Raw genomic sequence first — 24,851 nt, 5'->3', positions numbered from 1 at the left:
AATCCTCGTGAACCAGAGACCACTAAGAAGGGCAGCGCCAGGCTAACCTTTCACCAAAAAACCCCCCAAAACAAAACGCTGCTTTTGAATTTTCTGTTTTTATTTCTTTTGTGTGATCTGGGCACAGCATTTGGAGGGGAGGGAGAAGCCTCGTTTGAAAGGTGTGCACGGCCAGGCCTAATAAATCAGCGCGCGAGCCAGCGAGGAGCTGAGCCCGAGTTCATGTACCGCAGGTCAGATCCATAACCCCTCGACAGCTGCCCGAGCCGCAGAAACAGAGGCGCTCTGGGACCTGACCTTCCACACACACTCCGCAGGGGCCAGAGACGGAGCGCTAACCTCCGCCGCCACACTGATACATCGCTGGTTCCTAAAGATGGATTTCATGCTTTGCACAAGAAAAATAAAGGGTGAGGGAAAAAAACCCTCAGCGTTGAACGCGTATTGTTTCTGAGGCGTATTAAACAGAGGCCAGAACACAACAGGGATGAGGAACGTCCTGTATTTGTGTCATTCCGTCAGGGGCTGAGCTTCTAGACAGGACATGCTGTATCAGATGGTTTAGGGCTGCATAGTATGGTCTGAACTTTGGCATCTTGATCTAGATATGTAGTGTTAACATTCCTCTGTCACTTCTTCAGTTGCAGAGAACCAGGTGCCTTGAAATGCCCTCATGTGCATATATATATATATATATATATATATATATATATATATATATATATATATATATATATATTATATGTTTTATATATACATAAAACATATATAAAGTGATTTATGTTATTTTTTGGATTTTGCTTACGTTTCATTTAGTGATAATTACAATGTTCACAAGAATTCGATTTTGGTGGTAGCCTGTTGTTTATTTAAAAATGCAAATGTTGAAATCATGCAAACGAGTCAAATGTGGATAAGTCTGAGCTCATCACACTTTCCAGAACTTAAAGTATTCTGAGACACAGCACAGGTAATGATTATCATACACATGATAGTGTTTTAAATACAACTTCTTATTCATTCAACTTAAACGCTGAGTTCATGAAAACCAAACAAAATGTCGGTAGAGATATAGAAAAGGTAGTTCATCTTGAGTTACTTTGGTTCAGAGGTAAATCAGTGTGATCTTTTCGTAATCTTTTTGACACTTAACAGTATGTTAAATAATTTGAGACTGAGTTACTCAGCCTGTTGTGTTTTCGATTAGCAAAATGTAAGTCAAAATAAGACTATGTACATTCTGAATTTGAAAAGATAAACCCTCCTCAATGCCAGACGAACACTGAGACAACAATGTTTGTCTTGGCATAAGAATGTTAAAGCTTTTTTTTTTCAAACAAAACACATCAATTAGTGAGCTGTACCCCACATAAACGGAGCACATCTGTAAAAGTGAGTTTTGAAATTGACACAACGGCTTCAGTTCTACAAATTTATGTATCACTTTTCCTCTTCATATTTGGTTTTTAATTTATTTCAATATGATTTTTTCCTTTATTTCACATGTACTTAAAATAGTCTCCTTTATTACATTTTGGAGAATTACCCAACAGAAATATTAAATTATAACTGTCAAAAGTGCCAAAAATTATGATATGAGAAATATAATTCAGAATTTACATTTTATACAATGGATGTTTTTTTCTTTGTGTGTGTGTGTGTGTGTGTGTGTGTGTGTGTGCGTGTGCGCGCGTGTGTGTGTGTGTGTGTGTGTGTGTGTGTGTGTGTTTGCACGTGTTTTTGTGCATGTGAAAACAAAAGCTTCCCTCAAAAATCCTGGGTAACGTTTCTGTAAATCTACACCATTAATTAAGCAGTATAAGGGCATCATTACATGTTCATAACACCTTGTAATAATTCACAAGCCTCCATAACTACATATTCAGAATTGCATACATGATTTGTTATAATGCTGATGTATAGGTGTTCACAGCACAAAGCTGCATTATGCATTATAATACAACTAATTACCTATTCATATCGCTACTCATGCAACCTGTGTCATAAAGCTTTATTACATATATTCACATAGTCCTCCATAAAAACACACTTTGTCACAAGTGTGGCTTTATACTAAATATTATCTTGATCTTGCAGGAATGATTATGGTTAATTCTTTATTAACAGTACATGGGATGCAGGGAATTATTTCCCAATAGCATATTTAGCCCATGTCCCTAACAGGAAAGAATATTTTGCATAGTAAAACAACCAGTGTTTGAAATGCAAGCTAGTGAATACTGAGATTGTTCTTTATAATATCAAAGTTTGATATTGATGTGCTAAACTAAAAAAAATCACTTAAAATCTTTAAAGAGAAATTGCAGTTCTCATATAGGTGTGATGCCCACTTATGAAATAATTTTTGAGGATAATAAGCATCAAACAGTAATACGTTTGGAACCACAATCTTTTGTAATTTTGTGATTAACATTTTTTCTAAAGCTTTATGACACGGTGCCATCATTATCAAATATTTTGGTTGAATAAAACAGTTGAATATGCATCATAATGGATTGTTGTTTTGAGCTATAAAGACAAAACTTGTAGCATTATAATGTATTACATATGTAATTATGAACATTTGTATACACTTACGGAGGTTTACATGAAACATTGTAAGGCATTATGAATAGAATTTAATCTAATTATAAAGTATAGATTCATAGAAAGTATAGCAATATCCTGCTTTCTGAATAGTGTGATAATACAGAGACTCTGTATTTTAAGTTTGGGGTCTGCCTATCCCTGCACCTTTCTTGTCTTCTCCCTTTGGCTTCTCTGTACAGAGTACAAGAACTGGAAATAAAGCTACGTGATAATCTGTTCTAGCTTTCGTTTTAACAGAACCATCATCCTCCCACTCATGAATAAATGTTCCATCCCTCTAATATCCCCCACAATTTTCTGCTTGCCCTCTCCTACCCCAGCACATCCCCTTTATCTGTGTCAGGATCAATATCTCTTAACATCTTACTTATTTTATTACTGCTTTTGGTTTTCTAGGGCTGATTGAGAGTTTCTCAGAGGAAATCTTTGGTTTTGCTTAAGTGTCCGTGACATTTAATCATGATTTTCCCTTGCCGTTTAATTCCGGCCTGGTCAATCAGCTAATCCACCTCGATTGATTCGCTGCTGTCGCTGATGGGTTTGCACTCGTTGGGCATCCGCTGGTGTCTGCTGAGCTGCGTTGCCTGCGTGAAGCTCCTTTCGCACCGCTCACACCTGAACACACACACACACACGCAGACAACACACTTAGCGAGGGCCATCAGACGCTGCGTCTCATCCTATGTTGACTTAATGACAAGTGACACTTGAAAGTGGCTGGAAATCTTACTGGGCCAGAAAGGTGTAATTGCCACCCACACCTTAGGGCCTTGATGCCGATGATGGGCGAAGGCTCAGATGCCTCACAACACAGAGGCCCTGTCAATAATCTGAGAGGAAGAGGTGCCCCCAGAGAAGCCTGTCTAGATAAGGCCCCGCGTCATTGTCACTTACAATAGATAAAGAACAAAAAGAGATTTTCAGGAGGCTGACTATCAAAGGGGTCCATCTCCTGTTGGCGTAATAGCCAAAAAGCCATGATAGCGTGTTAAGCGTGTGAAGGACATGGCACTTCTTCAACCCAACGTAGCCTATCGACCACATATTCAAAACGGGTCTGAACAACAGTGTGGCCTGTTGAAATAAAAAATGCATTACAAGTGGATAACATTAATATGAAAATGTATCAGAAAGTGTGGAGCCATTTATAAATCACTGGGTTCTTACGCTGTGCTATTTCAAACTTGTCCTGATAAAAATGATTAATATTAACCTATCATCAACCTTAACAGATATAATGTCCTAACAAGCAGACTACATCCTATCTAGCAACACCCTCGCCACCTAAATCTATGTACTATGCAAAGCCAGCAAATGTCGGACTAATCCAGTAATAGTTATTGGGCCTAAAAAGCTCTTGAAATGTAATATCCTAAACTTCAGATGGAGAACAGCTGAGCGGGAACAGCTGCTGATGTCTTGCAGTGTAAAGGCTCCTCCACGTTCCCCACAAAGACGGGAGAAAATGCCAGCCTTATTCTATCAAGCACATCAGCTCAATGAGAATAACTCAGGCATATTGATTAACTAAAGATTTCTGTGGTGTATTCATTAAAGTCTTTGTGCGCCTCTTCCTCTCTGGAGCTCCTGAAGTGCTGATGACACATTTGTGTATCACTGATTGCTTATTAGATAGCTGATTTGTTACTGGATTGCTCTGCTTCAAACCGCCCCCCCCCCCTTTCTCACAGCAGAAATACTGTTATTAAGGTGATGCAAAGAGGCTTTATATGATGTTATATTACAAATTCATGGCCTATGTCATGTACAGGTCTGACCAATTACTTGACCTTTCTTCAGTGACCAGCAACAGCTAGTAAACACGTAAAGAACGTATTTAGTTCCTTATCTGAATGTCTTCTTTCTAAAGATTAAGCTGTAGCAGTCATATGTCAAGAGTGCTGATGTGGCAAAAGACTGTGGTTCACTGGATGTGGTCACCACCAGACAAAGGCAACACCGGTATACTCCACCTGGATGAAAGCTCAATATCGGCACACTGGCACAGAAGAAGAGTCCGAAGTCATTTATGCACACTAACAGCTCCTTTATTTCAAAAGCTACACACTGCAAACAAATAAAACTGGACTTGGTGACTGGGTGAGAACACAAGGGTAAGAATAAAAGGACCACTGGGCAGACGGAAGACACCATGTACTAATTCAACTAAATGTGACGACTAAATTTGCTAAACATATATGCACAAAGCAATCAGATCAACATTAAAACACTACATTTGAACTAAACTGCAGGATGCAGGGAGGCGCACGGCATTCTGGGAAGCTTCACCAGGCCCGCCTAGCCCTGTGGCAGTGGCCAGCCACCACAATGTATTATGATTCATCATTTTCTTATAAACAGAATTGTTGGTGCTTTAATTTTTTTTATTTCTTAAAGTGGCTTGAGATTAGTTCATATTAACATTCCTCAGCTTTAAGCCCAGCCTAAAAAATAAGTTATTACATCAGCTTATTACACATTAAAAATATGTACAAGGGAAGATTTTAAGATTGCTAGGGGAGTGGATGGGTTTACACATACTCTCATCTTCAGTGTCATCTAGATTCTTGCCTTTGATTTATTTTACATTATAATAACACTGATGTAAACAGTGTTTCTTAGGTGTATTTTTGTTAGATAAATAATTTCTTGATAAACATCTTGCTTCAGGGTCAAACTGACACTCTAGTGCCTCCCAGCACAACCCTGCCCCCGATGCTAAAACGATTTCTAGACGTATTTAAGCATTGTAAGCATTTCAAACTGTGAGCTGCCATGCAATATAAGTGGGCATCTAGTGATTTTCATTTAGCCCGTCGTGCCTTTTTGGGTGGAGCATTCAAACCTACATGCCAGTGTGCTGTGAAAATGAATTTAAAACCCTTACAGTAGTAGTAATTAGTATCGCTTGGTAGCTTTATTGAAAACAAGACGTGAATACAGCAACTAAGGGGGAAAAATTCCAGGCAAAAAGGTCATATGTAAGTAACATCCAATTGACTTAGAAAAAATCCATTACCCACTCTACATGTTCAAATAGTTTGTTTGTTTTTTTTGCAAGAAATCTATGTTGCTTACATAGAACCTCCCACAAATCAGAAAGCTTAAGCTAGAACACTAACTCCAGACCTAGACAATAATATTTTCCTACCATAAGCTGTGGCCAAAGGAATGTTAGTGCTGAAAGCACCAATACGGGCCAGTTTCAACCGTACTGTTACATAACCTTACACTGGTTCAGGCGCATGTGGTAAGGGCATCATTTGCCCAGACAAACTTTCCCCCTTGTTCGCTATCTATAGCCCCACAACACTGATCTATTCTGACATGGTGTTAAATATACTTGAAGGCTTCTTGTTAACTATTGCTAAGACTCGCTGTCACTGTGATGTTTGGGTGTGCTTCACATCAACAGAGTCACGTCAAACGGCATCTAGGAAGCGGTGGTACTCACTGTTTACTTACTTGAATGGCTTCTCCCCGGTGTGCGTGCGGATGTGGTTGTTGAGCGTGGTGGCCCCGGCGAAGGCGCGGCCGCAGTAGCCACACTTGAAGGGCCTGTCGCTGGAGTGCGTGACCACATGGTTGCGCAGCTCGGATGGCTGGGCGAAGGACTGGGAGCAGTGCCCGCACTGGTACGGCCTGCAGAGAGGACGCACGGGAGCCAATCAGTGACACCCCCACCGCCGTTACCATGGCAGCACGACCTCTCATCAACGCCGGGGCGAGGACCACGGACTGGTCCATCTATCAATATCTTTGGCTGGCTTGCGGGGTGGCTGGTGCGGTTACGGATTCCTCCGCTTCGGCTTTGAGAGTGTGTGGCTACAGCGGCAATGATCGCTGTTAATTATTAGCCCAGTTCTAGTTAATCATGGAAAGCTGATAACAAATCACAAATGTATTGACAATTAGGGACAACAAAGGAAAGCACTTAGAGGCGTAATTAGATGAATTGACAATTCAACTGTGCCATCAATCACGTTATTTATTTGTTGAGAAGAGCGGGCCAAAATGGTTCACCTGACTGCTGCGAGAACAACATTGCTTACATAATTGCCGCAGCTGTAACTGTATGGGGCAAAATTTTGTACCTATTAGCACAACACTAGAAGTACACAATTACCAAAATATCTATGTGTAGAATATCCAACAGTCTGCACATGGTACAGTTTTCACCAGCTTTTGTGACTGAAGTTTTTCTGGTGGGAGATGCATTGATTGTGAATATTTTATCATGATAAATGTTCTGGGAGTATTTACTACAGCAGCACTTGTGATTAATGTCAACATATTGTTTATCGCCTGACCGGGCCCTGGTGCAGCGCAATATTAGAGATAAATAGCTCACTGAACTTGCATGACTGCATCTGTACCTAAACCTGCTCAAACCTGAAATAAACCTACACACATTCGCTGTAATGCGAAAATATGCCAATAAGCTCTTTGTGTGTGTAGGGATGAGTGTCTAGTGTAATCCGCAGAGAATCTGACTTAATTTTGATAGTCAGGTGTTTATGTAGTTGTTTGTGATAGATGTTTGTGAGCTTCGTGTTTATGGTGCAGGGCAGTACTGTAAGTAATGGCTTATTTATAGTACTCATTAACAGAATGCAAGAAAATTACAACACCAGTGATGATTGGTGTGGTCAAGCAAAAACCACGAACGTCTTGCTCAGAGTTCAGCAAAATGAATAAGCAAAACCCTTTTCGTGTGATGATATACCAGAATAATTTATCCATTACGAAATGTAGGTATAAAACAAACATCAATACGTATGTATAGGCCAAAGGCCATAAAGTCTAGCTGAGAGCATTTTAAACAGATCCACAGGGTCATTTATGGAACTGGCTTCGACTCCAAATACCAACAGATCCAGATTCCCTTGTTCAGCTAAATTTTATCTGCACCCCAGGGTCATAAAGTTTAATATTGACAACCCCTCACATTGACTTCAACTCCTAGGGTATCCCAGCAACATTTTTCTTCTGTATGAATATTAGTTTATTGAATAAGTGGCATCTGTTTTCCTCTGCATAAGCGTTGGAGTGGGTATTTCTACGTGACAGCAGCAACTGATTTATAGGTTTGTATGCACCCAAGAAAAATAGTGCTAAGCAAAAAATTTCCAATACGTTCTGGGCCGTATTTAATTAGGTTTAGAGATGTTATACACTGTATTTGTACCCTAAACCCACAATGGTTGGTGATATAAAACTGTTAGTATATGGTAGATGCTAAATGCCTTATACTGTTTCCATGGAAGTTAAATTGGTATATTTCCTTGTGTCCTCTGATATATGGTGCAAGTCAGTATCCCTATAACGAATGGCCATGACAATAATAAATATGCTTGTGTGGCCCAATGCCTAATATCTTACTTATATGTTCTACCAATGGATACAACAGTAATACAGTGATGCTGTACTAAAGAAACAGCACAAAACAGTAATGAATGCTGAAACAAACAGGAACATGAACTGGTCTTCAAGACCCTGCTCCATGGCGATGGAGCAGTTCATTAAACCTTGTTCAGTGAGCACATGAATGCAAACATGTACTTTAGCAGGAGGATCTATAATACATGTTTGATGTTGCAAATCAAAGGCACTGGTCACTGGTTTCATCCAAACCACATGGTTTCCTGGCTAAGATATCAAGAGCTGATGTAAGAAAGACTGAAGGCATTCAACGTTCTAAGGAGAATTATCATCACAATGATGGTCTTGGCCCTGTTGGGCTTACAGCTGAATCCCCAGCAGTAGCAATAGCAAACCACATGCGCTCACAAGCTGTTTGACTAAGCAAGCGTGTGAAAAGATCCGGTAGATTCCAATAAAGGGGGGGGGGGGGGGGGGGGGGGGGGGGGGTGCAAATTAATTTTTCATTCTATTCAACAGGCTTGGTTTATTATTAATATGCAGTTAAGGCCCAGATTACCTGTCGGGGTTCTGTGTACACACATGCATTTGGAGAAGGATGCGCTGGGTGAAGGTCTTGAAGCACTGTCCACACTTCCATAGGTGCCAGTCGCTGAACTCACTGTTGAGCTGGCTGGTGGAGGTGGGGCTGGCCAGCACACGCTGGTTCTTGGAGCTCAGCTGGCTGAAGCTGGACTCCATGCTGCCCGCCTTGTCCAAGAGGGAGAAGCTCCGGGTGCAGGGGGAGTGTGGGAAAACCATGGAGCGCTGCAGGACGCCCGGCGAGGACTTGGACGTCTTGCAGAAGGGCTGCAGGCTCTCCTGCCGGGACATGGCCTCGATTACAGCAGATGGCACATTCACTGTTCAGGGAAACGCAAGGGCAAGAGAAGAATGTGTATCTACAAAACAGGCCACATTGAAAACAGTCAGAGAAGAAGGAGTAACTGCTTCCAGCCCAATCACTACTCTCCACTCATTATCACTCTGCTTTCCACACTCAGCTGTTGTCTTGTCTCACTCTACGGCTTTTCCTATTCTATCCTATTTCCTCCTGATTCTTTTCAGTCTAAAAATAGAGTAGATACATTCTTACGGTCTGGAGTACAAACAGCAGACCTGACCTGACTTCACATACCTAACATTTTTACATTTTTATTGGAGCAACATTTCTGTTGCTGTGAATTGTAACGCATGACTTTTCAGACAGTAGCGTTCATATTAAACTTTACATATGTAGTTTCTATATAAATATATAAATCTATATTGAAGTTGGAGAAGGCAGAGTCCGTTTATCTCATCCTTAGACAAACCACATTCCACATTCTCTGTAGTGCAGCATGCTGGGCACAATAACATAACATTATCAAACTGTAAGATGAGACCTGTGGGAGAAGCCTGGCCTTTCTTATTTAATAAAGACGATGCATCCACTACAATAAAACATGAATTATCATCGGGTCAGGTTTTAATGTAAGATGCTGACCTCTGTTGAAGATCAAGCTAAAGAGTTATGATTAGAGTTAGCAGTGAAGCGCAGACGTTACACAGAGGTTATTTAAAGACTATCTTCAGCAGCGTATTGGAGGGCGTATTTCAAGGCACAGAAGTCATTCACACTATTCTGTGAGCTAAGCAAGCGTATGTGGGGATCTGCCTTGGCGGCTTCAAGAGCGCGTCTGGGTTTGCTGTGTTTTGGCCTTCCTGTGTATCCCTGTTTATTAGAATATGATCAAGGGCGCAAGACTGAGTGTCCACCAAAACCAAAATCAGCATAAGTGATTTCAGAAGTGACACAAGTGCCCTTTAGATGAAGATGTCAAAAGCCCCGTTACAACACGATGCCAAAATGTGTTACATTTCTCACATTTTGTTCCCTCATATAATTTCATTCAGTTAAATTCATTTTTTAAGCCTTGTTTTTGTTTTATGCTTATACTACTAGGGTGCAGTCCAAAGGTATACATGAACTTACTGGTCTGGTCCTGTGGTGCTTTTTCTTTTGATTATAGTATTGTATATATCAAATCATACTCTACACTTTGGAGAACAGTTTGGGGTGAAAGGGAGTTGTCTAAACAAAACAGCAACCAGACTAAAGTCATAAAATGTCTCCCATGTAAACACTAAACTGTCAGACGCTGTCAGATATCCAAGCTTTCCAGTGGCTGATGGGCTCAACAAACACAAGACCTCGTTTACGCTCAGACAATAATGGATTACCTCAAAAGTCCATCCAAATATATTTCAGAATATATCATGAGTTCCCCCGGGGACTGAAATACAAGTGACCCGAACTGCACTAGCACAACTCATCTACGTTTAATCTAAATCTAAATCTGCATCTTAATTTGAAGTGCAAGATAAGATTTAGATGGCAGGTCAAAAAACTGAGAAACTGTAAACTTGACTGGACCACTGTAAAGTCTTATTTGGAAAAGAATGTGTGGAACTAACACCACAGTACTGTTAGCGTGAATTAATCTACAGTTAGAGTTAGACTGGCAAAATTAATGTTGAAAACAATGTGTGGATGAACTATGACTATTGGCCTTCATGGGAGAATTAAGACTCCCATGAAAAAAAATACTCTTGAATGTCACTGAAGTCACTTTGTGTATTTAAAGAATTGTGCAGAAAACATCTCCTAAAAAAACATCCTTTGTTACCATGGGAGTAAATACTTTTGCCAATATCTTTACTTCTCCACTGTTACTGTAATATATTCAAATGCTTATTTTACTGCAACCACAAAACATATATTCAGTATTGTGACATTGGTAGCGTAGTGAGCGAGTCGCTGTCTGCTCGTGCGAGGGGCTAAACTTACAGTTCTCGTCTTGTGCTATGCACTGCAGAGGAATGCCAAAGAAGGAGGTGTAGCTGTCGTTGTACCAGACCAGGAGCTCAGTTCCCCGTGGAATATCCACACAAGTCCGGTAGAAGATACAAGATCTAAAATATGAACACAAAGATTGTGTCAGATTCCACAAATTTTATTTAGATATATTTTTTCCATTTATACATGTGATATCCTTACACCACCAACATTAATCAAAATATGTTAGTTGGTGTGTATTATTAATTAATAAAGGTTATTTACATGTTCAATGTTTTAAAAGTAGCCTAACATTTATTAACTCTTTGCCTTTCACACAAATGTTTGTCGTTGTTTTCAGCTTAAGGACATTAGCAATATGTACAGGGTCTGTTACATCAGTACATCAGAAGATCCATTGGGGTCCCAGTGTGGTGGAAATGGAAGGGGGGGCACTACAAATATTTGACAATAAGCTTCTTTGGTCTCTGCATAGCCGCTGAGGTCTGTGCATTTTATTAATTCTTTCCACCATGATGCCAGAATAAAACAAAGACCAGCCCATAAATCAAAAACATCTCATAACCCATGACAGAAAAAAACCCTATACCATGTACTTTCTACTCTTGTAACAGTTCGTCTCTCAGTTTGGCTTCACTTAACATAAACACCGGAGTGCACAAATAAATGTACTTGGACTAAATGACTCAGTTGGCTGGTGAAAGAGTGCTGTTTTCGGAGCGATGGGTGGTCTTGCACACTTTCAGAGGACAGCGAACGAGTGTAAACGAACACCATCTCTTACAACGCTGCCGTCACTTCCAAAATGTGCACAAAACCCCGCACTGGCCAAGCACATCAAAAGCCATTTTTTCCCCCTCCGGCTTGGATAACATTTCCCGCGCTGACATGTATTTAGTATTGTGGTTGGATGAGTCATAAAGACAACGGCGGGGCGTCCCCCGGTGCAGGCGGAGTGGAGCACATGCCAATGGACATTATTGTCAGGGCAAAACAAAACAGGCAGCTCGGGCTCGATCAATCACCGGCCGCTTTGAAGAGAATTCCATTTAGATACTGCAAATCATAACATGCGGAACTCAATCCAGCTGACGGGGAGTACATCCCACTGTACACCGGCCATAGGTTGGGAAAAAGTCCCCCTGCCCTGCTCCTAATGTATAGTGCTTGTATACACAGTACTGTACGACAGAGAGGCTGCCCTCTTAGGTGCCTGAAAGCTACAACCCTTCTTGGCTGCAAACCAACCAAGCGCTAAGCTGTTTTAACAGTGAAATGACACAAAGCTAAAGTACTACTGAAGCAGGCACTTAAAACACTTGAACACACAAAGTGACACTGTATAAAGCTTAATCCCTTTGATATGCATAGACATCAAGCCTCTAGACACACTGGCATTGGAACAAAGTGTGGTAATCGTGCATGGCCTGCTTGTGTTGATCTAAGTTACACCCGTGTCTAATGGACCATGGTGTAGAGAGCACCCCGCAATGGATCTACTGTGCTGCAGGAAATAAGAACTAATTGGTTGCACGGACATGACGAAAGATGAGGTTACTGAAAAGACAAAAAAAATCACGTTACCTGTACTGAACCACTGTCATGTTCTGTTCCCCACAGTGTCTGGCACAGCGGATATACCTCATCCAACTGGACTTGCTCGGTTCATTGCCATCAATAAAGTGTTGCAAAGTGCCCTCCTGGTCATAGATCTGAGGCAAACACAGAGAGCGATAAATGTAACCAAAATGGCAGCACACAAACACGTGAGAGCAGTTTCGAATGCAACTCTCAGACTCGTATGTTAATCGTATTCTTCCATTTCTGTATGAAAAAGTGGAGAGAAAGTGAAAGCTGACAGGTGTTTGGGCTTCGTTTCGTTTTGACAGTGTACCGCTGCTGTTCTACAAAAATACAGTGGGAGGTGACAGCGCTGAGATTTACTGATTATGCACCTGCATAAACTTCTGCCATAATGTTCATATTTCACCTCCAACGATTTAGCCAGAGTTTTTTTTGCCACGTCCTGGATAGTATATAACTAGTGCATGGTCTAGCATATGGTCTTAGTTATTCTACATCCAAACAATTGTAAGCTACGGACATGCACACATGATGTGCTCCTGAGTGATGCTGCATGTAAAACCCAATTTCTCCTGCTGCTTGCACTTCTGTAGTTGCTCGAGATTGTCACATTGCCAGAGCAAAAAAAATAACAAAGCTGTCATTCCCAAAAAAAAGGTGGCAGGTTTCATGTACATCAGACGAGACGCACTCCACTTTCATCCTCCTGGATTAATGGAACTTTTCTGTAAATCAACAGAAAATCAGAACATCTATAAACAAGTGTTTTCACCCATTAGCCAGTCTCAGCGTCTGTACCTAAATGGCTAACCATCCATCTCCCAGTACAGAAGTAAGTGAGCCCCCTCCTTGTCACAAGAGCATGGCTGAATGAATGGGATTTAGAGAACCCTTTTGACCCCACTGTGGCCCTGACATCCAGTTTGTCTGCACTCATTCTCTTTTCTAATCCTCGTGGCTTTTTAGTGAACCTCCACCACATTTGACAGCATGATAGAATGCTCAGACGATGCTTACAGCAAGGCAGTTTGTTACACGAGGCCGAGTCTAACCCTCCCAGCTGCTTTATATCGAAATACTTTATTTCTGGGTTGTTCAGCTCTTTTGAAATATCAGAATCAAAATAACAAGAGCCAACATTTAAGATGTTGCAAATGAGATCTTGTGATGGCAAGAGTTTACTTTTTAATTTGCATGTCCAGTATTTATGAAGTTTCTGTGGAAAACAAAGCCTTATCATTCTGCTGTTTTGTGAAGGAAATGCATGGATTATAGCTCTGCATGTGGAGACTGTATTACAACAGGAGGTACTGTGTTCATGAAAGGAAAACAGACTACAGCCAAGCATGCTTTCTCACTAAGATATTAATGCCTTAAGGCCTCATGCAGTATTTCTGCTTAAGTCATGGAGTCATTGTTTCACATTTGGAAGCTATTTGCAGCACATTTAGCTATATGTGGCCACAATGGCTACTGAAAAGTACAAAAATGGTACAGGAAAAGCCTGAATAACCCACAGAATGTTCTGCTTCTACACTGTGAAAGAACAACTCAGCCATTTCGCACTCAGAGAATGGAACTGAACACTACACTTTGTCTCCCTCTCAGTCTCTCTCTCTATCTCTTTCTCTCTTCCTTTGTCTCCCTCTCAGTCTCTCTCTCTCTCTCTCTCTCTCTCTCTCTCTTTCTCTCTCATCCACACACACACACAGACACAAACAAGCACACACCCGTGCACATGTGAGTATACATAACCTTACACACGTTAAAAATGAGTCCACTTGAAAAACTCCTGACAGTCCATTCATTTCTCTGTGTAGGTTCTGATGCAGGAGATCCTCCAGAGAATCCCGCTGTAGAGCTCCTCTCCCCATATCAAGAGGAGATATAGGAGCCAGATGAAGAACCCATCACGTATGTGTGTATCAGTGATATGCAGCTAGAGCTCCCTTTGTCTGCCAAGCAGATTAATTCCATATTTGAATCCCATTCAAGACGTCTAGTGTTAAATTAGACCATTCAAGTGGTCCTATAATGTGCTACGCATAAGTGACCAAATGGGAGAAAAAAATAACTTATTTTTACTCTTCAAATTAAACATTCAAAGAGATTCAAAGAGATTTAAATTAAGAAGATGACTTACTGAACAATATGTCTTTCTCATTCTTCTCAGCTAGTACTTTTCAGATGGACTCTTCATAAATATGAGTTCTTTGAAATTAATGATGTACAACTTTTATTAGGTCATATATTTTTCTTTTTATTAGGCCTAAAAGGCTTAAAATGTAAAATATTAAATTTAAATTAATGCCGTTTCAAAGTGGTATATGCATTATTTTTGTTTGACCCCTGTATATTCATTTCTGCTCCTGCTTGTTTATGCATGAATGTTACTTTTGATTTCCTGGACCTATTTTTCCTCATGGTACATTCAGCTGGACAGTGTAACTCCAGCACACACATTGTTTCAATCCGCAAAAAAAAAAATGTTTGTGCAGTGGAATGTTTATGTTGTGCTTTTAGTTCATGGCATTAAAATATTATTTGCAAGAGGCATTGTATTTCACAGTCGAACGTGATATGTTCATCTGGGTTTCATCAGAACGTCAAAGGAGAGCCTGGCTTTTTTTAGAATCCCACTATTGCATTGTGAATTTATGTGTATACGACGGAACTGCTTATGAGCTGTAGATGTCAGAAAGGGAAGAGGTTTGCAAGGATTCACATACTGTGCAAAACATCAGATCTGAAATACACATCGGCGGCTTGGTCTTTGCACACTGACTCAAAGGAGGCGTAATATATGGCAAACTGGGACGGAAAACCCACTTTGATTGATAGGCGTCATTGTGCCCTAATGCACTGAGCGAGGCAGGTTTGTTACAGCCCTAAGTAAGAATTACAGTAAAGGCCCTATAAAAGCGATTTATGTCATCTTAAGCCCCGCCCCCGCCTCTAACATGGTTCCTGCTGGGCTCTACTCTAATTCCACATCAGAACCGCTTTAACTTCACCTACACTCAAGCAAACATAGGTGATAATCATCTTAACAGCCAAACGATAAACAATTTCACATAATGTATAGTTCTGTATAAAATGAAGGTAAATGGGAGAAAAACTCCAATTTCTCCAGAGGTCAGGCAGCGGCAGGCTGTGACAGCTCTTTAAACACTCCCCTCTCGTGCTGCCCTCGGGGTCAATAGAAGGTGTCCGTTACATTATTAATTTCTGAACATATCTGACCTTGGGATGTTTCTACATGCTAAACAACCTCTGGTGTAATGGCATCTCACTTTATGGAGGAGGGTCGGTTTATTACTGAGGTGAACCATGTCAATAGCTTTGCTGGAATCTGTCTATAGCTTGGCAGAGTGATCAATTCTGTAAATAATTGCAATAATCAAGGAAATGACCTAATATCATATGGAAATTTTGTGGCTCTGAATAGTGAATGCTGATGTTTGAGAAGTTTAAATGAAATGTTCTTTAGAGTGTAATAGTGTAGCTTATGACCAGTGGTTTACAGTGGGTTTTAGCACGCCATGGTGGATTTTAATCAAAGCCCATATGGGTATTGCCCCTGGGAGGGAGTAAGTAGCAGAAAAAGAATAATGAGATACAGCTTGCTTCTGTCGCAATGAAGCAAGGGAAACCTGGACAAAACTAAAGACAGGACAAAGAAGCTTAAAAATGAAACATTCTGTTGCATGCATCACATCACCGACAAATGAAACATCTCCACTCTTCCTAAAGGTCTTCATGTTTACTTTTACTCTGTGTGGTAAAAATGAGGACATTACAATCGGGTGCCTCCTCCTCTAGACATTGATCGCGGGTGGTGGTGTCCTGTCACTGCCTTACTTACTACTCAATCTCTTCGCACCGACATTTACAGCACACTGATTGGACACTGTCACTGACCAGGCGCTCTAAATCCTCCTTGAACAGCTGCTCGTTGATGACTGGACTAGAGAGAGAGAGAGAGAGAGTGCAAGAGAGAGAGAGAGCATATGAGAGAGAGAGGGAGCGTGTGAGAGAGAGAAAGATTGTGTGAGAGAGAGAGAGAGAGAGAGAGGGACCGTGTGTGTGTGTGTGTGAGAGAGAGAGGGAGCGTGTGTGTGTGAGAGAGAGAGAGAGAGAGAGAGAGGGACCGTGTGTGTGTGTGTGAGAGAGAGAGGGAGCGTGTGTGTGTGTGTGAGAGAGAGAGAGTGTCTGAGACTAAACCAGACCAAGCCGACAGTCGCTTGACCTCCTGCCCTTATTATGGCGAGTAAATCAGGGCCCTCCAGCCATTAGGCCGTGAGCGGCGAGAACCTCAGTCCCAGTGGCACAGGGAACACTGAAGAGGTCAGCATGAGTCACGAGCATGGAACACTTTGGGTAATGGAACCAGGGACTCTTATCTGAGGAAACTCTTAGGGGCCGTCCGCCGATCGGGCCGGGGCATGTAAATGGCACGGCTGTGCGGGGGACGCGGTGCGGTAGCTCTACAGGAGGCGATAGCGCAGCACTGTTATCTCCACATTAAAACACCTTCTGGTTGATGTTTGCTTTTCGCCTTGTCCCAATGGCCCGGAGAGCTTAATAACGGCAAGAAAACAAAGTGCAGAGATCCTGACTCTGATGGCTTCAGTGCATTGAGAGCCTACATTTAAAATGTCATCAGTTAAATTGTGAAAAGAAAAGAATAGTAACCATCAGAAATTTAGTTGAAAGTGTTGGGGTATGCCTTTCCCCAGAGTAAATGAAGTATACTGCAGTCTGATACTTTTCTCCACACATCTACATACTAGCTGAAAAATTACAGACTATGACCAAGACAGAACTCAGGGAATTTAAGAAAAGCCTTATCAGTGACTGCCTGAACTGCCCTCACTATGATGCCAAAAATATCAATGATTTCACTCTGCCCAGAGAAGCAGGTGTAAGGTTAATATAACAGGACAAAGCATGGTGTAATAAAACGTAAATAGAAAGTTTTTTTCTTGTATGAAATCACTTTCCTGGGTTGCATTTAAAAGGAGACCATTTTTGATTCATCCTTACTGAAAGCCCAAGAAGCAGTGGATATTTCCTGTCTGGGTGACTGTATATACAACAAATGACTACAAAGTTCGCTGTCCATTGCAAATATGTTGATGTACTGACATTTTTCTAAATTAGGTGTAAAAAGATATATAGCAACAACATTTTTCGTTGGTCATGCTTCAAACTGTAATTTTTATAGCTGAATCATAGACAAAGCTAGTAAATGACCAGACTACACAAACCTTAAAATTAAAAAACAATCGCCTAAGAAAAAGCAGTCAGATCTAAACACTGTGGGCAGTATTTGGTGATACATAATGTCATCCCTGCATTTGGGGTATTAAAAACAAAAGTGCTAACAATTTTCAGAATAATTATATACTTAATAAGGACAGGAATATGCTACATGTGTACATACCAGTGTTTGACTTTGAAATGAATCTGTTTTCAGCACCTATTTTGCCACTATTGAATCTAATAGTGAGAAAAAACATCCCTCTAAAAGCCCAGTGTTTACATTGTGGAGTCTGATACATTTCAAATAAAATTGTTCCGCCATCAAGATGCTTTCTCACACAACACAGCCTTGGATCAAGAGGGAAATGGAGCATAAAATAACTTAAATGACAAATTATGGAGCTTTCTGTGTCAGTGAACCAACGTTAAACAAGTCACCTCCATTCTGGCACGCAGAAAATAAAAATAATTATGCTGGCCTGTGTCCTAGTCCCGTTATTATTACTCCAGAACACCCATCGGTGAGTGCCTAAGGGATGATATCATTGTGGTCTGCCATGTTCACACGATGATAGCTCTTATAAGGAAAATTCCAGTGACCTCCTGGCCACTATGGCCAAATATTATTCCTATGGGTTTTCCTCTCAGCACCTGACCTTATTGAGGTAATCTACACCCAATTTTCAGGAGTCATGGCTAATTAAACTGACTATTTTAAAATGCTTGTTTGAACCCTTATTGTTTCAGTGGGCTTACATGAAGGCTTCCTGTATAAATGCACCAGTGCCAGGTTTAGTAATACTACCATGTAATCCTGGTTAACAACATGATATACAAAGATAACAATATACAGCCCACAGTGATAGCTATTTCAAAAGGTTAAGTGGTTTAACACCATGGTTTAGTATGTGGTTTTTATCAGCATAGCACAGGGAATTAATACAGTGCTTTAGTTTTATGATTTACATATGAATCAGATATCCTAATGTCTTATGTGTGTAAGAACATATTCATAAAGTATTGATTTATGATTTTTCTACACAGAATGAAATGGTTTACGTCACTAGAAACCTGATTTGACAGCCACACTTTAAGAAGCAGAACTTCGTGAGTGATGTTATATTTGAATGTGCCACGCTGTGTGTGAGATATAATACTGTTTCTCTGGGTAATGAAAACACTGATATTGTATTTAGCTTTTAAATGAATGAATGGCAGCATCACTCTTCCGAAGCACCTCGCCACAACCCATCACACCACTGCAAATAAGCTTGACAACATTGCTAACAGGCTTATGTATTTAATGGATCAACCCTACAAGTACAGCTAGTGTAAGTCACCAAAATGATATTTATATTGGAGACGCTGCCCATGAAACAAGAGCAAAAAACAGTAGTAATGTGCTTAACAGATGATACAGCTGATTATCACTGATAAATTCCAAAAGCACTGTGTGTAATATTCTTTGGCCAAAATAATTTGTACCTTGGGGTGAAAATTCCAGAAACAAGTCTGTGAGACCTGTCTACTAGGAGGCCTGACAGACAACAATGTCTTTTGGGAAATATTGTAGACCTTACTGGTACCAATTCTCAAAAAACGGACATACCACAAAAAAAAGCATGGTATGAAACAGACAACAGCCTAAGGTCTTCTCCTTCATGTACTGAGGCACAATGAAATCTCTCTCAGCACAAAGGCAGTATAAAAAACACTGTAGTTATGGTATAACTCAAACATGCCATGTATGCCAGTAGCATAGTAGCATACCATGGTAATGTTGTAAAAGAATTTGAATTTTGAAGCATACCCTAAATGTTCAGGGTCTTTCATTAATAATTGATTAACTGACCATAGGTGTGTAATACATACAGGAGTGTAATACATTTATACTTTATAAACTGTTGATGCAGTTATAACATCAAGATATTTTGACATAATTATATAATCTGAAACAAGATCATTACAATTTGAAATCAGCAACAATCATTACCCAATTAATTAAATATAACAGCAATATTGATTCTGGAATGCGAACACAACACCGCACCAACCTCCCCACTCCCCCACCCCACCCAGCAAACATAAATAATAATAATTATTACTATTTCATTGTTTGTTGCTATTATTATTAGTATTATTTAAAATAAATTAATGAGAAAAAATATTTTACTGCGACAGATGCTAATGTAATGTAGGCTATATTAAAAATAAACCACTGCTCCACTGTTTTTTGTGAAGGCTTTCATTTAAGGGAAAACCATAGCCGCTAGCTGAGTATTACCATACAAGCAAGCTTCAAGGAAGAAAGACAGAAAGAAAACATTCTTGCTTCTTGGCGAAACATGAAATTTATGTCAAGTTTCACAGTGCAATGTTTGATCTCACGTTCAATAAATAGGTTACCTAACCCAAGAAATATTAGTCTGATGTGCTACTGAGAACATTACTGAGCATGACAACATATTTCTAGACCATTTGCCAAGATTAGCTTGTGAATACTTTTTTCACTAAAAGTGATCATTGAAACATTCCAAAAAATACTTCTGCAGTTAAACGCTATACCCTCTACAGCAGAACACACAAACAGTGGACCTCCAGAAATCTCCTTAACAGGGAGTGTTTCTGGCTTAAATGATTGTATTTTACACTTTATCAGCACAGATAAATAGTTCAACACCTTAACCCCCCACTGCAGAAAGCTCTGCTTGCTTGGCATATCATGGAATATGGAGTCCACTTCTGTCCCTCATTCACCTCAGTTCTGTTTAAGCCTCCTGGAATTTTTACAGTCCTCTCTGGCTGAGCAAGTGTTTAAAATGGCGTCATACAGAACATATATAACAAGTAAGAGTGTTCTTTTCTGTCTGTGGGGGGCTTAACAACAGCAACTTGTATTTCTGGTAGACAAGGCCATAGCACACCAATAAGTCTTCTTTTTCTAAGCCAACAGTCCCTCTGCGCAACTCACACTCAGAGTCTTCAGGTCATGTTTGTGGTTTGTGTAGACAGCCTTGGAAATCAGTTCATGTAAAGTGACCGCTTGCCGTAGATTACAAATTTGTATTTGACGATGTCTATAATTAGGGAACCCAGAAATGGGCAACATGTAAACATGTGTGAGTGAATATGTCTCAGTTGGACCACATGTCTGGACTCTCAACTGAATGGCAATCAACTCTGTCAAGAGAGAGTATCTCTCTCGCTCTCATCAGCTCAAGTGCTACTGTTGGTCATCTCTGAGGTGTGTGACCTTTATCTCTGTATGTTTGCATGGGATTTTCTCATCCATCACTTCCTCTCATCACAATGGATACAAATCATGCATTCAAATACAACTTTAATATTCTACTAAGCCCCATCCAGTTTGCCCTCATTGCTTTCCTACTGAAACGTGACGGCTATTGACCCTGATCTGATATTTAGCAAAATCACAAACAATCACTAACGCATCGCTCAGATTTACGCAACGCGGCGCGAAGTCGTGCATTCTGGGGGGCGATGAAGGAAAACGACGCACTCACCTCCCACAGGTGTCGGGTGTTCCGCAGCCCCCCCGACTGCACCTTATCCAGCAGCAGAGGGACTCCCTGAAAGGGCCCGACCCAAGTGCCCTGGGGGATGCGCTGGGCGGCGCAGATGCCGTAGCCCAGGCCGGGCACGGTGCTGGTGCAGAGGCAGACTTCACGGGGCAGGTCCCGCAGCCACTCCGGGACCTCCAGGGGGGGCGCGGAGGTGGACGCGCTGCTCGTCCCCACCAGCCGACGTAGCGAGTGCAGGGGCCCGTGCATGGGGCACTCCCCGTTCCGGTTGTCCGCACACATGTCACAGCCTGGAGGACAGCACAGCACGAGAGGCTGTTATTTAGCTCGCCAGCCAGATGGGACCCCTGCATGCTACTGGCCACTGATACTAATTCCTGCAAGTGGAAGACGGGCAGTTTGCAGGTTTCTTCTCTTGTTTAAGTACTTTAACAGGCGTCTTTAACCCCGCCTCATGTGGTGCTCCATACTGTAAACGATGCACATTAATGATAAGGATCATGAAATAATAAGAATTTACAGTACAACTTTAATTAGTCAGAATAATTTTTTTATATGATTGCAAAAACATTTTAATTTATTATTATAAAAAATTAACGAATTAGCGTATAGGCTATATGTATAAGAATTTTTGAGATTCTTCTTTGGTGTTACAAACATTTTGTTTATTGAAAGATCAGAATATAAATTTTCCTACGTAATTTTTCACGCATAGCAACTTTAAGGCGAGCACCCTCCGCCGCTAATTCAAAACTACGCTGTCGACAAAGTTTAATTCAGTTTCGAGCAATGGCACTTTTTCGACTTTGTTGTTTAAATTTCCATGTTACAAAAAACCGGCAACTCTATATAAAAGTTAATGTTAATAAAGTTACTAGCCTATATTATTTGATCAGTCCAGCTAATATTAAAATCGCAGTTTGGTGCAATTAAACAAGTGTTTAGGATTCTTAAACCACTAAACCACTAAAAGCAGCGTTCCATATCAGAAATCTTGTATTGGTCTACTGCTTTTAACTTCCCCCAAAATCTCGCTCTAAAACGTATTGACATAAATAAAGGCATGGTTTTAAATGTAACATTCCTTTGTAATTTGTACTTATAAGCCACTATATAAATTACCGCCACTGATGTGAAATATTGGAGAGAGAATAGCAAATGTAGATAAAGCAGTCTTACTGTCCCCGGGAGACTTCCATATACCATGTTCGGATGATGAATAGCGGCCGATGGAAAAGATCGATCTCTGATCCACACTCACTCCACTCTCTTCTACAAAACTATACAGCAATTAATTGTGGCTTGTCCCCTCATCCCTCATCTCCTCCTGGCATATATCGATGGAGATTACTGCTGATGGGCTGTTTTATCACCTTAAATAAACAGTCACCACCTTTTCAAACCAAGCTTTAATATAGTATTTCACTTCGTGCATTTTAAGATTTTATTCTGTTGATTACACAATGATAATTGCATAATTATACAATGATAATCAACGATGTAAATGCCGGCATCAAATTTAAATGGGCAGTTTATCTCAATGATCTAGGTGCCATCGAAATTAAATCTAAATCTAAATTCTGAGAAATTCGTTGCCCTATAAACAGGTTGCAGCTAGATGTGGCAATTAATATGTTAATTACCAAGTTAAGTTAATTACCAAGTTAATTAAAAATAACTATTAGTTCCAATAATCATCGTTAATTTCACATACTGTTCAATTTAATCTAACTGAATATAAAGCTGAATATTTAGAAAATTACATAATGAATTCCAGATCTTTCATTTTGTTTAGTCTATTTGCTATTGATTAATTGAGAGACTAATTTTTTTAATTAAATATAATTTGAATTATTCTATTAAAGCTAACTCAAACTTACATGACGAGTGCTCCTTTGAACAACTTTGATGATCTACATAGTAAAACCGTCAATATATCCGACATGGCCTGCAGGACACCTTGATGCGCGTGCACCTGCCGATAATTAAAATTCATATAAAAAGTTTGGTTTAAAACATTTGGTACGTCAATGGGTTTATGAAATGTATGCTCTTACAGCATTTATCGTCGAATTTTGCTGTTTATTACTGTTTACGTTTTGTGCATTTAAACTTTATGCAAAATGTATTTGTTACCGTCTTTTGTTTTATCTACTGGGTTGCATATTGCAGATTGTTAAACGCCTCGTTACAATACCATGATTATTTATGAAGCAATTTTCATACTGGTTTCTTTATTTGTGCATTTTCAGTCATGATCAAAAGGCCTGTGACCCCCTGGAAGACACCCCAGAAAAATTAAGTCATACATACGGTTATTGAGGTCACCGGTATGATTGTTCAGGGGGATAATCTCCATTCTCTGCTGTCCGTACAAGTAGTAGTCTAACTCCTCAGAGGTCAGTTTCAACCTGGAATCCTTGTCATTTTTAAAGTTTGATGGCAAGCAAAGTTCTTTCGCTTGAGATGTGCTGTTGTCTGCTGTTATAATGTCGGAACAAATAGTCTGCCCAAACAGGGCGATCTGCGGGACGGAGAGCTGAGTTAACCCCACTAAAGACGACACGGACGAAGTCGACGAGGAGGTGGAGGATGGCGTTAGAGCGACTGACGTGGACGCGGAGGAGATCAAGTTAGGTCGCTGGCGAAGACTCTCCACCGGTATAGCCACTCTGTCGGGCGGCTGCAGCTGCGACAGGGCGGCATTCTTCAGCTGGCTTGGAGGGAAGAGCTGTTGCCAGTGCTGGATGTAAGTTGGGTCCACTTTTAAAAAAGCAGATCCGCTGGGATCTCCTGGTTTCAGCATGTCCTTCTGCGACTACGGGACGCATGAACAAGACGAGCTGTCAGTGATGTGTTTTTGTTTGTTTTATGTTATTCTCTTACGTACCTGCTGTAGGCTAGTTAGCAAAAACCTTTTAAGTTTCCACCAGAAAGAAGCAGGATAATACAGGCTATAGCAAATCTGTGTAAACAGTGGCTTTCATATATAAAACATGCAGACTGAGTGAAAAATAACGAACACCAACCAGGTCTACTGTACTGCTTAAAAACCTACAGGATCCTCATTTTCGAGACTTCTACACTGTCAATTATTTGACGTCTGTAGTTTTCGCATCATCTCAAAGTCACATTAAATCGTTCATCGTTCAAAAGAACGTTCCGAGCATGTAGTAGAAGACTTACCCTGTTAGCCCAAGCGAGTTTGTCAGGGCCGATGAGTCTAAACTGTAATTCCCAGACGCTTACACCATAACAGTATTGACCGTAAGACACTCTGCGCTCGCTCCGTGAATTCTGTGGCTTGAGAAAACAGGAACGTTCTCTCCCTCTCACGCGCGCGCCTACCCTCCTCTCACGCGCCTACCCTCCTCTCAGCGCTCGAGAGCCCCTGATGGAACACGTGGGTCGCGCGCCAGTAAGGGTGAGAGGGAAGAAGAGGGTATAATAACTAGTAGAATGTAACGCAACATTTGTTATTAGGAAAAGTTGGTGTTGGTCGTGTTTACGGCTTAAACTAATTTAATACAATTTTAACAACATTTTGCGGAGCCATTTTCTAAGAAAAAATAAAAGAATGTATGAGATTT

General features: G+C 40.6%; 1 protein-coding gene across 2 annotated transcripts; it reads right to left on the bottom strand.

Annotated features, from left to right (window-relative positions):
• Window positions 1-1,268: 1,268 nt before the first annotated feature.
• On the bottom strand, window positions 1,269-24,611 carry prdm6 (PR domain containing 6). Of its 2 annotated transcripts, none has more exons than XM_077003509.1 (8): window positions 24,448-24,611; window positions 23,575-24,079; window positions 21,244-21,551; window positions 12,455-12,582; window positions 10,862-10,986; window positions 8,552-8,894; window positions 6,065-6,252; window positions 1,269-3,225 (listed from the first exon to the last, which is right to left on the bottom strand). In XM_077003509.1, the coding sequence occupies exons 2-7, from the start codon at window positions 24,065-24,067 to the stop codon at window positions 6,072-6,074; spliced, it is 1,578 nt and encodes a 525-aa protein (XP_076859624.1). In that variant the 5' UTR covers window positions 24,068-24,079; window positions 24,448-24,611; the 3' UTR covers window positions 1,269-3,225; window positions 6,065-6,071. The 2 variants fall into 2 exon arrangements, with proteins under 2 accessions (XP_076859624.1, XP_076859625.1); XM_077003510.1 differs by having other exon boundaries at window positions 6,076-6,252; window positions 24,448-24,601.
• Between the last annotated feature and the right edge of the window lie 240 nt (window positions 24,612-24,851).

Source organism: Brachyhypopomus gauderio, chromosome 4 (assembly GCF_052324685.1).
Source record: "Brachyhypopomus gauderio isolate BG-103 chromosome 4, BGAUD_0.2, whole genome shotgun sequence".
In the NCBI taxonomy this organism is placed as follows: Eukaryota; Metazoa; Chordata; class Actinopteri; order Gymnotiformes; family Hypopomidae; genus Brachyhypopomus; species Brachyhypopomus gauderio.
The sequence above is the reverse complement of the archived record's forward strand: the minus strand, read 5'-3'. Positions and strand labels throughout refer to the sequence as shown.

Coding starts and splice junctions, on each gene's coding strand:
- prdm6 (XM_077003510.1), bottom strand. CDS start 24,067: ATGCTGAAACCAGGAGATCCCAGCGGATCTGCTTTTTTAAAAGTGGAC. Junction 21,552..23,574: donor TACCGGTGACCTCAATAACC/GTATGTATGACT, acceptor GCTGTCCTCCAG/GCTGTGACATGTGTGCGGAC. Junction 3,226..6,075: donor ACCGGGGAGAAGCCATTCAA/GTAAGTAAACAG, acceptor GTGTGTGTTCAG/GTGTGAGCGGTGCGAAAGGA.